This window comes from Calonectris borealis, chromosome Z, assembly GCF_964195595.1.
Source record: "Calonectris borealis chromosome Z, bCalBor7.hap1.2, whole genome shotgun sequence".
NCBI classification, from domain to species: Eukaryota; Metazoa; Chordata; class Aves; order Procellariiformes; family Procellariidae; genus Calonectris; species Calonectris borealis.
The window spans coordinates 50,627,117-50,641,816 of NC_134352.1; the positions used below are offsets into that span (position 1 = coordinate 50,627,117).

At 37.5% G+C, this 14,700-nt stretch overlaps 1 protein-coding gene across 1 annotated transcript in view; it reads right to left on the reverse strand.

Annotated features, from left to right (window-relative positions):
• Positions 1-14,700, reverse strand: part of CNTLN (centlein) — a 221,234-nt gene that overhangs the window by 47,672 nt on the left and 158,862 nt on the right. The window contains exons 18-19 of the mRNA XM_075136251.1: positions 10,686-10,779; positions 9,825-10,048 (exon numbers count right to left, since the gene is read on the reverse strand). Coding sequence (XP_074992352.1) covers positions 9,825-10,048; positions 10,686-10,779 — 318 coding nt within the window. The remainder of the gene's footprint in view (positions 1-9,824; positions 10,049-10,685; positions 10,780-14,700) is intronic.

Below are 14,700 nucleotides of genomic sequence, written 5' to 3' on the forward strand. Positions count from 1 at the left end.
TCTGAATTTTCCTTACCAAGCTATGCACTACCTAAATTAAAGAGCTTTAGTCTCTCAGCTCTGCAATCAGCAACTCTAAAGGGCTGTACCAGACTAATGTAATCCTAAATTCTGTGTACATTACACCACAATAGATATTTTTCCTTCTCTTTACATTTCTTCTGCTAAAGACTAATTCTCTTTTAATGTTCCTGTTGCACACTGTGGAACATTCATTTCCTTTAGGTTACTCCCTTTGACTCATCATCCATTTTTCTTGTGCCATGACTCTATATTTGTATGTCTTGAGTGGTGATGGCTTCTTCCTCTGCCTCAGAATTTCTCCCTTTTATAACCTGATGTTTGAACATCATTATAACACTCCTCCTTGGCTTCAGTTAGACCCTTACAAAACATTGGTTTGACTTTTCTTAAATTTATCATCCATGTTTACATCTCTTCTCCACAGCACTATTAAATGCATTCTGGGTTTCATCACAAAAATACTGTTGTCCAGCTGTGCTCTATGAAGTACATGCATTTCTTCCATCAGTTCTTCAGATAAACAGTGTTACTGAAGTTGAGAACATACCTTCCTGTTTGTACTTTTCATGAATTCAGCTCACGTCATTAAACATATCCTCTCTCTTCCCGTCTCTATTTTTTTCATGCTTCATACAGAACAGACATTTTTTTACTCCCTTCAGAAAGACTCTGCCCACTGCTAGCCACAAGGGGTTGATTTCTCTCTAATTCTTCCTTTTCAGATTAATTGTCCAATATCACTGCAGTTCCATGACTCCAATTGGCAATAGTCAATTACAGTCACATAAAAATTACAGACCTCATATCTGGTATGATTCTATCTTGTTTCAGTTTTGTGTCCTTGAATCTTTTTTTCAATCTTCCTTTGCTAGACTGAAGATTCTACAAGCAAATTTCTTTTTTCTTAGATATTTAAACTTGAGTTACCTTTTTAAGTCCTCTCTGAAAGCCTCAAATTGTTCTCTGGAACAGTATATTTTCAAATCCTTCTCATAAGTTGTCTTCAAATGCTTTTTATTTCTATCAATCTCTTTCTTGGATTCTGGGTATTAAAGCAACATAGAGAATTCTAGGAGCAGTCAAATCATGCCAAACGAAAGAAAACATGTTCTCTCTGCTCCTATTGTATAGCCTCCAGTTTATACATTCAAGAACTGCGCTAGTGTTTTTCACAATGGCAATGGGAGTTCATGCTCAGCTCATTACCTACTAGGACTCTCATTTTTCTTCAGAGTCCCTGGTTCCCAGGAGACAGCCATTCAGCCTCGCTCAACATGAACTTGAGCAATGTATTGGTTTTCATTATGATGCAATGATTTCCTCATTAAAAACACTGTGAGGTCATAATGATCTATACTTTTCAATCAGCCTGTGGTGGATGATTGAAAGCTTAGAATAGCTGTCAATGACTGAAGATATTCTCTTGCACTGGCTTGGATTTTTTACATTGCCACTAATTTTTAAAAAATGATTGAAAGATTTTACCTCTAAAACAAACAGCAAAAAGACTGTCATATATTTCATAGTATATCCAAATAGAATAGATGTGTAAGGTGTGAACCATTATCTTGGGGAAAAAAATAATGTTATCATTCATGTGAGGGATCAACTGAAAAATTAATTTCATGGTATGTGAGATTCTGAGCTAGTGAAAATGATTAAGTGGTACTTATATGCACCAATTTAACCTTAAGGCATGAATCGAGACATTGAGTTTACACTGTGTTCCTTGTGTCAGTGCTTAGCTCCAATCCAAATACCAATCATGATGAAGATCATTTTTGGAATGTCATCTCCTATGTACATTTTAATACAAGCAATCACTGTTGCACAGGAGCACACAACAAAAATGAGTGAATGTGCTTATGAGACTTCTAGATACTTTCAGGTCACAGAGCCTTTTTTGCAATCCCATGACCCTGCTCCTTCAACTTCTTAGGAAATCCAACTCCTCAAATAAGGAACAAAACCATCTCTTACCGATTCACCTATTACATGCATCTACCTTGCTAACCATATCGAGCACTCTGTTCCACCAATCTTATGTTCCCTAACTTCACAATGAGGGAAATTAATTTAACAGATTGGGACAGGAGCAAAGGAAAGGGAAGTAAGGTAAAAAGATGCATTAGGAGAGTGCAGGAGAATTAACTCACTTAACGTTCACAGTATAAAGGAATGCAAAAGTACTCCCCCAATTTCTCGTGACTCTTGAAAACTTTTCATAAGAACGTAATCAGGAAAACCTTTACGTAGGCAGGAAAGATAGAAAAGAGAGACTGTAAGGTAAAAATCCATCATGAAACAGACGATTGCAAACAAGGGGAGAGAATTCAAACTTCCAAGGGAGGATATATGGCTGGTAGAAACCCAAGGCATCTATTCCTTGCATTTTAGTAGCACCTCTATAGAATGGTACACAGAGGTGTTATTGCATAGCCTATCAGAATACTAAATCATACAATTTTTAAAAACTTATGCAGCTACATCCTCTATTGTAATTCCTTCCCTGCAAGTTCAAAACACAAAAGAACCTCTCACCATAGAGAGGTCTATATTCACGAATAAAGACTAGAAATTTCATTGAATTCAGTGGAAATAAGCACATGCATAAAGTGGTTAGTAAATCACTTCCATAGTTAATACTGGTAGTTACTAATAATGAATAATTCATGGACCACTCCAGTGAACAAGCCTAGGAGTACTGCTCCAGTTGCAACCCAAACTGGTTTTCTATGACAATCTGTGAGAAAATCAGAGTGATTTTCAGTCAGAGCTGAAATGTAATCTCTTATCTACATATGAATAATTATTCCCAAATCAATGCATTTTTTCGGGTGAGATTTGATGGTGAATAAATATTATCTGACAAAACCGTGTATTATCCACAGAATTTTACAGAGAGACGATTCAAGAACCCAGTTTAGCACTATGGTTAGCGTTAATTAAATGAGCAGATCACATTGAATTAAATGAAGACGTTCTTGTAAGCACAAAAGGAAAACCTATTACGAGTGTTTGTGAGCGTTTCAAGGTCTCAAATAGTATCCTATTCAGGAAATTTTTTGGGAAAAAACCTGCAAACTGAGTTCTATTTTTTGTCTAATAACAAGATAAGATTCTATGCACAAGGAAAGTTTGATCAAATCACAGGGAAGGTGAAGTAAAACAAGCTGCATATCACATGAAATCCATAAAGTAAAAATTACAGGATGATATCTTCCAGTGTTTACTGTAATACATGTAGAAGTACATTCTATTACTATATTACACTATCAGATATAAATATATTAGATATGCTTATAGATATATGTATTATCTCTATTTGTAACATTACAAGAACATGCTAATCCTTATGATACAGGTTCCTTCTTTTAATATAGAAGTATACTTTTAAGATTTCTACATGACACAGCAATATAAATCGTATTGATTGTAAGTATATTTTATGAATTTCATGTAATCTCCACATTTTTTTCTTTATAATACATTTTTCTAGAATTTACCTATCTCTAAGTTATTTCATTTTGACAGCAATATAATACAACTCTCATAGTTCTAGTTCATGCCAACTGTTCTCTTTAATTTATGAATGAGACTCATTTCCTACATGCAATGTACTTCAACTGTTGTTCATCAATAATTCAACAGGTCTATTGTAATTTTTCTTCAGAGATCAATATAAATGTAAAAGGTATTTTGCTTTATTTTTGTTTCGTAATGAAAGCACAGTTTCATGATAAATATATTTTACAGTGTAGTTCTGTTAATGGAACTGACTTCAGGATGCTGTAAGTTTTCAATGCTGCAAACTATAAAAATAAATAAAAGAATTTAAAAAATTTTGGAGTAGATGCATTTTAAAAGGGCAGTTACTTTCATGTTTACCATTTGGCAATTCCTCATTTTATTGCCAAGTCAACTTCTCTGACAGAGAAGAAAATAGAAATTTGAGAACTGTTTTATATCAGCAGCAATTCTGAATCAGAAGTTTACCAGAGGAAAAATTATACAGAGATTTCCCCATTTAGTAACCAAGAAGTTTGAACAAACGTATTTAACTAGCTGATCACGTTTCATTCCAGGCAGAATTTTGGACTAGGACTTGAAAGAGGTGAATTCTAGTCTCATAGTATCACAGAGCATTGTCTGTCTGTTTCCAGCTCTTTTAAGCGTGACATCATTTTCAATTTATTAGGGTCAGCAAAGCTCTAATAAAACTACAATATATCAGAATCTATTCTTCTCAATATTGTCAATTCAAAGCCTTCAAAAACTACAGGTAGGGCCCAGAATTTAAACTTAAATTACATAAAATTTAAGTTTGAAATACATTACAGACAATTTTTCCTACCTACAGATAATGTTGTTGTTCAGGTCTGGAACACTGTGGTGAGTCCAAAGAAGAATGGCTTTCTCTCAAGAATACATAGATTGGGGGTGTGTTTTGAGTTTTGTATTATCTACTGTGCCGACAAAGAGGTCTCTTCAAGGCATGCAAATACAATGATAACAGCAGTGTGACGCCTCAGAAGAAAAAAACATAGAATTTACAACCAATCAAATTTTGAGAAGATTTCAGTCTCATACTGGCTCATAGTTTAGTTCAATTATTAGATAAACCTCTGCTGTCTTAGACTGTATTTGCAAACTCTGGAAAGGTCAGGCAGTATATCCTGCTTTATCATACTTTTATCCCTTTTGGTTTACCTTTTCACTTCTGCTGCGTTTTAAGAAAAAGTAGAATAGAAAATTTGCTGTTTTGATTTTTAAATACTTTTGAGAAACTGTCTTTACTTTTTTTTTAATATTGTGCCCAAAGATTATCGTTCCTGCAAATTAACCAAGACTACTCTTATTCAAAGCAGTTAAAAAAGGATAATCTGTACGCTTCTAAAGAAGGAGACGGGGGAGAAATCACATTTCTCCTGATGTTTTTGGGAACAGACTTTATTCCTAAAGAGTTTCACAGAATTCTTTGTTTCATTACACTCTGCCAAAGGTGGACGGTTGCAGAAATGATTTTGTACTAGGTTTGGCAAAAGTGCTAAATAGGGTATATTTAGCTTTATTTTTTATTTTTATTTTTAAGATGGATGCAAGTAAGATGTTCCAAACTTAAGTGTGCCCTGTAAGAATGGAAAGGGACATTGTTGAACAGAGCAGAAACAAATTGAATTCTTATTAGATTATTTTATGTCTCTTAAAATATGAGGTCATTACAGTAGCTGGTTTTACTTTTTTTTTTTACTACTTTTATATATGAAAGTCAGAATTCCTGCATATACTACTGATGTAGCAGTAATCTCTTGCACAGTTTATCTGTAAAAATTACTATTTATGCTTAACTTAGTCTTCCAAATTTTAATTCTTCTAAAACTTTTTATAAAATTTTATCATTCAGATACTCTGTAGGTATGGATAGTATTATCTGACATACATAATGAAAAATATCTTTTCATGCCACCGGAGGAAAAAAAAAAACAGTTAATTTAGAAAAGATGACACCGAATGCAGAAGCTTTCTTATGAACTTAATAAAAAGAAGCACAAATGCTCTGCAGTATTTCCATGAAAGAGGAGTCAAAAAGATAAAACCAGGACACGTGTAAAAATGTTTCGGGAGAAAACAATTGGATGTATCTATGAAAATTTCTAACTGGACAGTGTTTATGTAAAAAGCCTCCAAAAACTGTCAAAACAATTACACATTTGCTGTAATGAACAAAAGTGAGGAAGTTCCAAAAGCACCTTTAGCTTAGTGCAGGGTAATTACAAACAGCATTCAGTTTATAATTTCAAGCTTATTCCTAAAATTTACTTTAAGGAAACCACAGACATACAAAAATTGTTATGTAAATAACAATACACCTTTAAAGAATGAAAAACCCCTTCATGAAAACCAGAGTCAAAGTGGATCTTTGTGTAAATAATAGTTAGGCAAATAATTCACAATGCATCTAAATTCATCATCAGTTTCTTCTTCGTTTCAGTGTAATTGAGTAATGCTAAATTGGCTGGTATACTCGTATTTGGGTACCGTAAGAAGAGTGAAGCTTGGTGCTGAATTTGCAGATGCAACTCTGAATTCTGAGCTGTTCTCTGATAGATTGGGGAGTAAAAAATAGTCAAGAGAATATGTAGAGAAAGCCACAAACAAACTGTAAAGAATAAAAAGCTTTCTCTAGCCCTTTACTCTTCTGCTTTTCATTCTCATACCCTGAGATAATCCACTAGATAAACAAACTTTTGGCAAGCAAATTGTATTTTAAAAGCACAGTATGAGCTCAGGGGAAAAAAATTCCCTTAAAATTCAAAGAAAATTGAAAATTGAATGGCTAAAATAAAGTTTGGAGAGATTTTTAAAATTATATCAGAAAGAAAATTCTAGGCCGAATTACAGCTAAAATGTGCAGAGGCTTCTTAAGAAAAAAAAAAAAAAAGCTCCTTTTCTTCCCAATTCAGCAAAAACATAGTTACCTATCTGCAGGAATGCATCTGAAAAACTTTACTTAAACCTTCGCGTTATCCTCTTCGAAGGATCTGTCAGCGTTTGACTGGTTGACTTGTTCACATTCTTTGAGATTCAGGTTTCCTGCTGAAGTAGACTTACACAGGTACTTTGCAAATGCCTATGACATTCCATTAAGAAATGCAGCTTTTCCTGTGACAACACCTGAGAAACACTGGAGAACTGATGCAAAAGATCCTACAGTACTTTTGAGCAGTGGACTTGTGAGTGGCCTTGACAAGAATAAGATAAGCACTACTGACTTAACCTGCTTCTGATTTTAATTTCTTATTCAATACACTTTGTCTGAACTTTTGCAACAAGAATGACACCTACTGCATAAAACTAATTGTAATTACTGTATATGCAGTATATATGTGTATATATATGTATGTATAATATATGTATGCAATAAATACACTCTTCTTATAAGCAGTCACTTAGGGATAGAAATGAGTAGAGGGGGGAATAAATCTTAAAAAAAACATTTCCTGGATTTTTCCAACAATTCCTTTCAGACGTTCTTCTAAAAAACTAAGGAAATGCTGAATCCCTTTGCTTCTACATTGAGTATCAGCTCCAGCTATGATTCCTACACACTGATGTAAAAATGTAACTACTATACTTCTTCTATACAGACGGTCTTGACTCAGTGTTGATGTGAATCCTTGGAGAATGCAAGCTTTGATTCTCACATGTGCAGTCACTTTACAGTCATTTTTCCAGAAATATGCAAAGAATTGCTTTTGCAGAAACAAAACAAAGCAAGAAATCTACATTACTGCAAAGAGTACATAAGGCCAAACAAAAAAAGAACTTGAATCCAGCATTCGGAACTCTTACAAGCAGACAGATAAATATATACATACATACATGTCTGTGTGGATCTTCAAGAAAAATACACAAAACCATATATGTGTATACATTCTGAAAATCAACAGATGCCAGACAGTCCTTAAGTTGTATGAACTGTAAAATCTGTCTAAAAATGAACATCTGGAACATTTAAATCTTAAATCCAGAGTCGATCTTCTAGCACTAGATTCTTTGGGGATTATAATGAAGGACTGACTGCACAAACATCTGCCCTTGTCTGCTAATGGATTTATTTTCTTAGCTAAATTCAGGCAACATGGCATCTCGTCCAAGCCATGATGTTAATGTTTATGGTTGCTAGAATGCTAAACTTACCTTAGCCCAGCATCACAAGTTCATTGTTAATGTAAGATTATTCAGAACTTTATGATTACATATGGAAGCTTATTTTTGGATCTTAGTCATTTTGATGCTCTTTAAGCGTTTAAGAGTCTCCATAAATCCAGAGATTGTCTCAACAGTTTTTCATCCTTTGTTCGCATGTTTTTTACCTTCTACCTGTGCAAGAAAATTCTAAAATCTAAAGTAACAGAAGCACTGAGAAGAAACAATGACAACAGTGTTCTTGCTAGTGAAAAAAGTATTTTTAAAAAACGTCATTTGCTTGCAATATCTTAAAACTTCACTTCTAGATAGTATTTCTTATAAAAAACATACAAAAAGCCCCCACAAATGTGTGCTTTACAACCATTTGAACTGTCTGAATCACGGTTCTCTCTCTAAAACATGCACGTACCCTGCAGTGACTGTGTAGGTTCTTTACCTCCTTAATTTTCATTTGGCAAGTAGCCCAAGCCTCTGCTTTAAATTTCCCACTTGGTAGCAGTAGTATGGCATCTGAAGAGTAATTAGGTGTAAGAAAGGGAATTTGAATTGGTTGCTGAGAAGGAAAAAAAATGTGCATGCCTAATAAAGATTTTTCCTTGAGTACCTGCAACACCATTTATTTATTTTTGCTTAGAATGCACCACCCTTTAAATAAACCAGTGACCATTTTAAATCTTTTTTTAAAGTTTCCAGAAAAAATGAGTGAAAGAAAACTGATTTGGTTTTAAGACCATGCTATTTCCCTCTTAGTCAGTCTTTCACATTACAGCAGCACTTATCTCGACAAAAATTTTGCCTTTTTTTTTTTTTTTAACCAGTTTCTTGATAATGGCCTTTTTTATTTTATTTCTCACATTGCTCTCCTATGGACACCTAAGGTGTACTCTTCTAGGAAGGCAAATCATGAAAATGTCTGAGCAAGCAGAATATTTTACCTAAATCACACGAATAACTCTCTGTGAAGTTTATACTGTCCATGAAACTTTACATTATGATACTGTTTGTGAGATACGCAGATCTCCATTGGTTCCAATGACCTTGGAAACTCTTTTTGAACAATTCATTACATATATATAGTTATGCAAAATGAGTAACAGAAATGAGGTTTTCCCTCCTCTAGAAATTAGCAGTTCCCCAGCCCTAAGAAAGTGAAAAGTGCTGCTCCTGATACTGCTTCTGCCTTCTGTGCAAAGACAGAAATGCAGAGAAGTTTGAGGGGGAGGGGATTTGATTTCTTTTTTAATGTCTGCCTCCTTCCAGCAAGTCCATCTGTTGTAGCACTATAATTCTGGAAGCAGGATGTGTGTGTGACCAACAGGAGACAATTACTGCAAAAGTGTTTGTTGATTCAGCTCTATAAAGGGCAGGCCAATCACTACAGTATGAATAGAAAAGAATTCCAGCTGAGGAGTTGCATATAGATTAACACAAAATACATATATATAAATGAGAATGGGGAAAACCAGAAAGAAGTAGTAGTATCGGAAAGGATTAAGTAGGAACGAAGACTGGAGTAGAGAAGCTAGCATCTTTGGGGCAGTTAACCAAATAGTTTGCTAGTCTCTATTTTCATAAATTTTGCTCTCTAGTTTTTTACCTTGACAGAGAGAGATGGGATTAAACATATATGGAGCTGGTCTGAGCCCCCTTTGGAAGAAAACTTCAGTTGTCTTGAGCACTCCAGTCCTGGGGCGTACGGAGACAGCTGGTTTCTCCAAAAGTGCCTGTTCTTCACAGAGGAATGGGTGCTAGTTCATGTGGACTGATCAGATTCTCAGGAAAGTTCTCAGACCACAGGCTAAAAATGAAACTTCCCTCACTCATTTGAATGCAGGTAGAAAATCAGCATTAAGACAACTTCTTTTTCACAAGGATTAATGAATTTGGGTTGATAGAATAGTAAATCAGGCCTCAATATCATTTGTATGTAATAATTCAGAATCTCATATAAAACATGCTAATATATAACATTTCATAATTCTGATCATAACAAATTAAGAGACAAAAATCAGTCTTATCAAAATTTCACAGAATTACAACAGAACTAAGCTGAACATTGGAAGACACCATAATGAAAAGTACTTTACCTCTATAGTCAGTTTACTAGTTTGAAGTCTCTGATCAGCCAAATGTAGCTGAGTTGTTAGTTTTTCATTGGTTTCTTTAAATCCCTTCACAGAAGACACTGCTGTTTTTTTTTCATTCTGTAGAACAGCTACCTGCTGCTGCAATGACTTAATTCTTTCCTGCAGTAGAGTAACAGAGTAGCCCGTTTTCTGGACAATGATATTTCTCCTTTTTGTTCTGTTCACTAAACATAAAATGGCATGTTACTAAACTGACAGATCATTGTAAATAAGATTATTTCTGATTTTTCTCTGGCCCTTCAAAACGCTGTTCTAGCCTCTAAAATATTTCTCAGTAAGCAAACTGGTAAATTAATTCAGTTAACCAATAAGTTGTTCTTTTTCTGAAGTGCCAACACAGCAAACTCAACAAGGACTTGGAAGTTAAATGTGGCTCAAGTTTCTGATCGGTATTACTGGAAATAAAGGCTTCAGTGTCTTGCTAACAGATTTTTTTTAAGGCCTAAGCCAAAATACAGGTAATTTTGTTTCACTGGCTGTGTTGGCTACAAGGGGCAAACAAGAACAGAAGGTAGTAAAAAGCCTTATTTTAGTCAGTAGATTCAATAGGTGGGACTTAATAAAAATAGAGTATATTTTAACTGTGCGAAAGATGCTGTTTGACAGTTACTTTTTATATGACAATTTCACTTTAAAATAATGAGCTAAATCTTTGAAAATATACTCATGCAAATTTAAACAAGCAAATCCTGCAACAGCATTAAGCGTGTTTGTGTAATACAGAAGAGGTTTTGGAATATCAGGCAGGAATGCTTTGTCAATCTTGCTTATGAAGTTGCCAAAAATATATAATATTCCTACCTTTGCTTAGAATTGATGGATAAGATGTTATGAGACAGCAAATCTTCCTCCGCTTGGAATGTAACTTTTCTAGGTCTTTATTCTGTGAATGGCCCTATATAAAAAACAGAAGCACAAAGCTAGCAACTTTTCATTATGGCATACCAACCATTATGGCACACCAACAATAATCCAGTTTTCCAATCTGAATTGAAACAACAAAAACTACTTAAAATGAATACACAAAATTCTAATTAATTTTAATTTGAAAATCAGTCTTAGAATCATAGAATCATAGAATCGTAGAATCATTAAGGTTGGAAAAGACCTCTAAGATCATCGAGTCCAACCATCAACCCAACACCACCATACGCACTAAACCATGTCTCTAAGCACCTCATCTACACGTCTTTTAAATACTTCCAGGGATGGTGACTCAACCACTTCCCTGGGCAGCCTGTTCCAAGGCTTGACCACGCTTTCAGAAAAGAAATTTTTCCTAATGTCCAATCTAAACCTCCCTTGGCGCAACTTGAGGCCATTTCATCTTATTGCTAGTTACTTGGGAGAAGAGACCAACACCCACCTCGCTACAACCTCCTTTCAGGTAGTTGTAGAGTGCGATGAGGTCTCCCCTCAGCCTCCTCTTCTCCAGGCTAAACAACCCCCGTTCCCTCAGCCGCTCCTCATAAGACTTGTGCTCCAGGCCCTTCACCAGCTTCGTTGCCCTTCTCTGGACACGCTCCAGCACCTCCATGTCCTTCTTGGAGTGAGGGGCCCAAAACTGAACACAGGATTCGAGGTGCGGCCTCACCAGTGCCGAGTACAGGGGCACGATCACCTCCCTGCTCCCGCTGGCCACGCTATTTCTGATACAGGCCAGGATGCCGTTGGCCTTCTTGGCCACCTGGGCACACTGCCCGCTCATGTTCAGCCGGCTGTCGATCAGCACCCCCAGGTCCTTTTCCTCCGGGCAGCTTTCCAGCCACTCTTCCCCAAGCCTGTAGTATTGCCTGGGGTTGTTGTGGCCGAAGTGCAGGAACCTCATACAGTTGGCCTCAGCCCATCGATCCAGCCTGTCCAGGTCCCTCTGCAGAGCCTTCCTACCCTCCAGCAGATCAACACTCCCACCCAGCTTGGTGTCGTCTGCAAACTTACTGAGGGAGCACTCGATCCCCTCATCCAGATCATTGATGAAGATATTGAACAGGACCGGCCCCAGTACTGAGCCCTGGGGAACACCGCTCGTGACCGGCCACCAACTGGATTTAACTCCGTTCACCACAACTTTCTGGGCTCGGCCGTCCAGCCAGTTTTTTACCCAGCGCAGAGTGCACCTGTCTAAGCCGTGAGCCGCCAGCTTCTCTAGGAGAATGCCGTGGGAGACAGTGTCAAAGGCTTTACTGAAGTCCAGGCAGACCACATCCACAGCCTTTCCCTCATCCACGAGGCGGGTCACCTGCTCATAGAAGGAGATCAGGTTGGTCAGGCAGGACCTGCCTTCCATGAACCCGTGCTGGCTGGGCCTGATCCCCTGGTTGTCCCGCACATGGCTCATGAGTGCCCTCAAAACGAACCGCTCCATAATCTTCCCCGGCACCGAGGTCAGGCTGACCGGCCTGTAGTTCCCTGGATCCTCCTTCCAGCCCTTCTTGTAGATGGGCGTCACATTGGCAAGCCTTCAGTTGTCCAGGACCTCCCCAGTTGACCGGGACTGCTGGTAAATGATGGAGAGCGGCTTGGCAAGCTCCTCTGTACCCTCGGGTGGATCCCATCCGGCCCCATAGACCTGTGAGCATCCAGGAGGCGTAGCAGGTCGTTAACTGCTTCCTCTTGGATTATGGGGGGTTTATCCTGCTCGCCGTCCCTGTCTTCCAGCTCAGGGGGCTGAGTACCCTGAGGATAACTGCTCTGACTATTAAAGACTGAGGCAAAGAAGGCATTGAGTACCTCAGCCTTTTCCTCATCCTTGGTGGCAACATTCACCCCCGCATCCAATAGAGGATGGAGATTCTTCTTGGCTCTCCTTTTGTCATTAATATACTTGTGAAAACATTTTTTGTTGTCTCTCATGACAGTGGCCAGGTTGAGTTCTAGCTGCCTTTCTAATTTCCTCTCTGCACGACCTAACGAGATCCCTATACTCTCCTTGAGCTGCCTGCCCCTTCTTCCAAAGGTGATAAATTCTCCTTTTTTTCCTGAGTCCCAGCCAGAGCTCCCCGTTCAGCCAGGCCGGACGTCTTCTCCACCCGTTCTTCTTACAGCACATGGGGACAGCCCGCTCCTGCGCCTTTAAGACTTCCTTCTTGAAGAACGTCCAGCCTTCCTGGATCCCTTTGCCCTTCAGGACTGTCTCCCAAGGGATTCTCTCAACCAGTGTCCTGAGCAGGCCAAAGTCCGCCCTCCGGAAGTCCATGGTAGCGGTTTTGCTGGCCCCCTTCTTTACTTCACCAAGTATTGAGTATTCTTGTGTATTCTGAGATGTCTTACAACATCAGCCAGCAAAGAGTACAAATATCTGTCTTCCCCATCAAATGTAGAAGAAATAATGAACCGTTATAGGTAAATCATAACATTATTTTTTTAGATAAGATATGAATTTACTCGTAAGGAAAAAAGATGGTGTGTATTACTTGAAAGCCTACAATATCCTTTTTTTTTTTTTTTTAATATTTAAGTGAAAATAAAAAGGAATAGCGGTCTTATTAATTCAAAAGGAAGAAGATCAGATTACACATTGAGCTGTAACTGGAAGATGCATGAATATATATGAACATGCAAATACAATCCCTGTGTTTGTACAGGGTTTAACAAAAGTCAGCTGCATGCCTTTTAAAGATCTGGTTTGAAAAATCAGCTATTTCCAGAACCTATCAAATGTCCAATGACAGAAGCAGAGGCTGAAGAAGAATGCTGCTTGCAATATGTAAAATGAAAATGGCCAGAGCATGGCTTACTCCAAAATCAAAGTACTATTTCCCTGGCTCTTAAATGCTTAGTGTATTTTGAAACACTTTTGTTCTGGAATTGTGCAACATCTATCCAATTTTTAAAGTCTTCAGATTGCAATTTCTATGTGATACCATGCAACATATTTCTGGAAATATTAATAACTAAAATAGTTGTTCACCAAATTTAAAAGAGTAAACAGCAACAGATTATCTGTTAACTGCACTGAACAAATTACTGACATTGTAGAATAGCTTAGCCGTGAATTCTAGATTCGTACAATCGCCACACAATTTGAAGGACAGGGCAATAGGATATGCCAGAAAAAAAGAAAAGAAATGTAAGTGCCAACTTTTCAGACTAAAACCAAAGCAAAGGAAAACAAAGGAGGTCAAGCTCTTATAGGTCTGTCTCCTTTGAGTAGTCTCTTAATTATTTTATTCCATGTCTCAAAGACAACAATGGAAACCAGTACTAAGTCCCTATCAGTATGACCAGAGGATCCTACAAACACTGAAGACATGTAATTGGATGACCGATGCTAGTCTGAAATAGTCATTATATTTTACAGAGAACTGAGCTCTCAGCAGATGATGAGCAAATGATCTATGCCTGCAGCAAAAAGATGGAGACCTCCACTCTAGGCCACAGCTCTGATAAACGTATGAGTTGTAAGAGAGTGCCATTAACTCCTGATACTGCACAGGATATATTATATATTTATACCACGTGGGGCAAAACTGAGAAGTCTTTGTGTCATAAATGATCTCATCTCCAACCCCAGGCATAGCTCAGGACTTACTTAGGATATTTCTCTAGCCTCTCTTTGTATAAGAATACCATGACCCAGCTGGAGTGTCCTCAAATCCTCAGGAGGGATTTAAGATTTCTGTTAAAATTGGTGTTCCCAATTGTCAATACTAAACCTTTCTGCAATGCTATCTTCTGAAAACTTGGGTTTTCAAGTGCTTTTCCTGCAACAGGGGACTTCTGCTGAAGCATATTTACCTGCCTAGGGCTCTTGGGATGCTTCCTGAGTATGCTCCAAGTCCACCAGTCTGTTACATACGTGTATCAGAATATATCT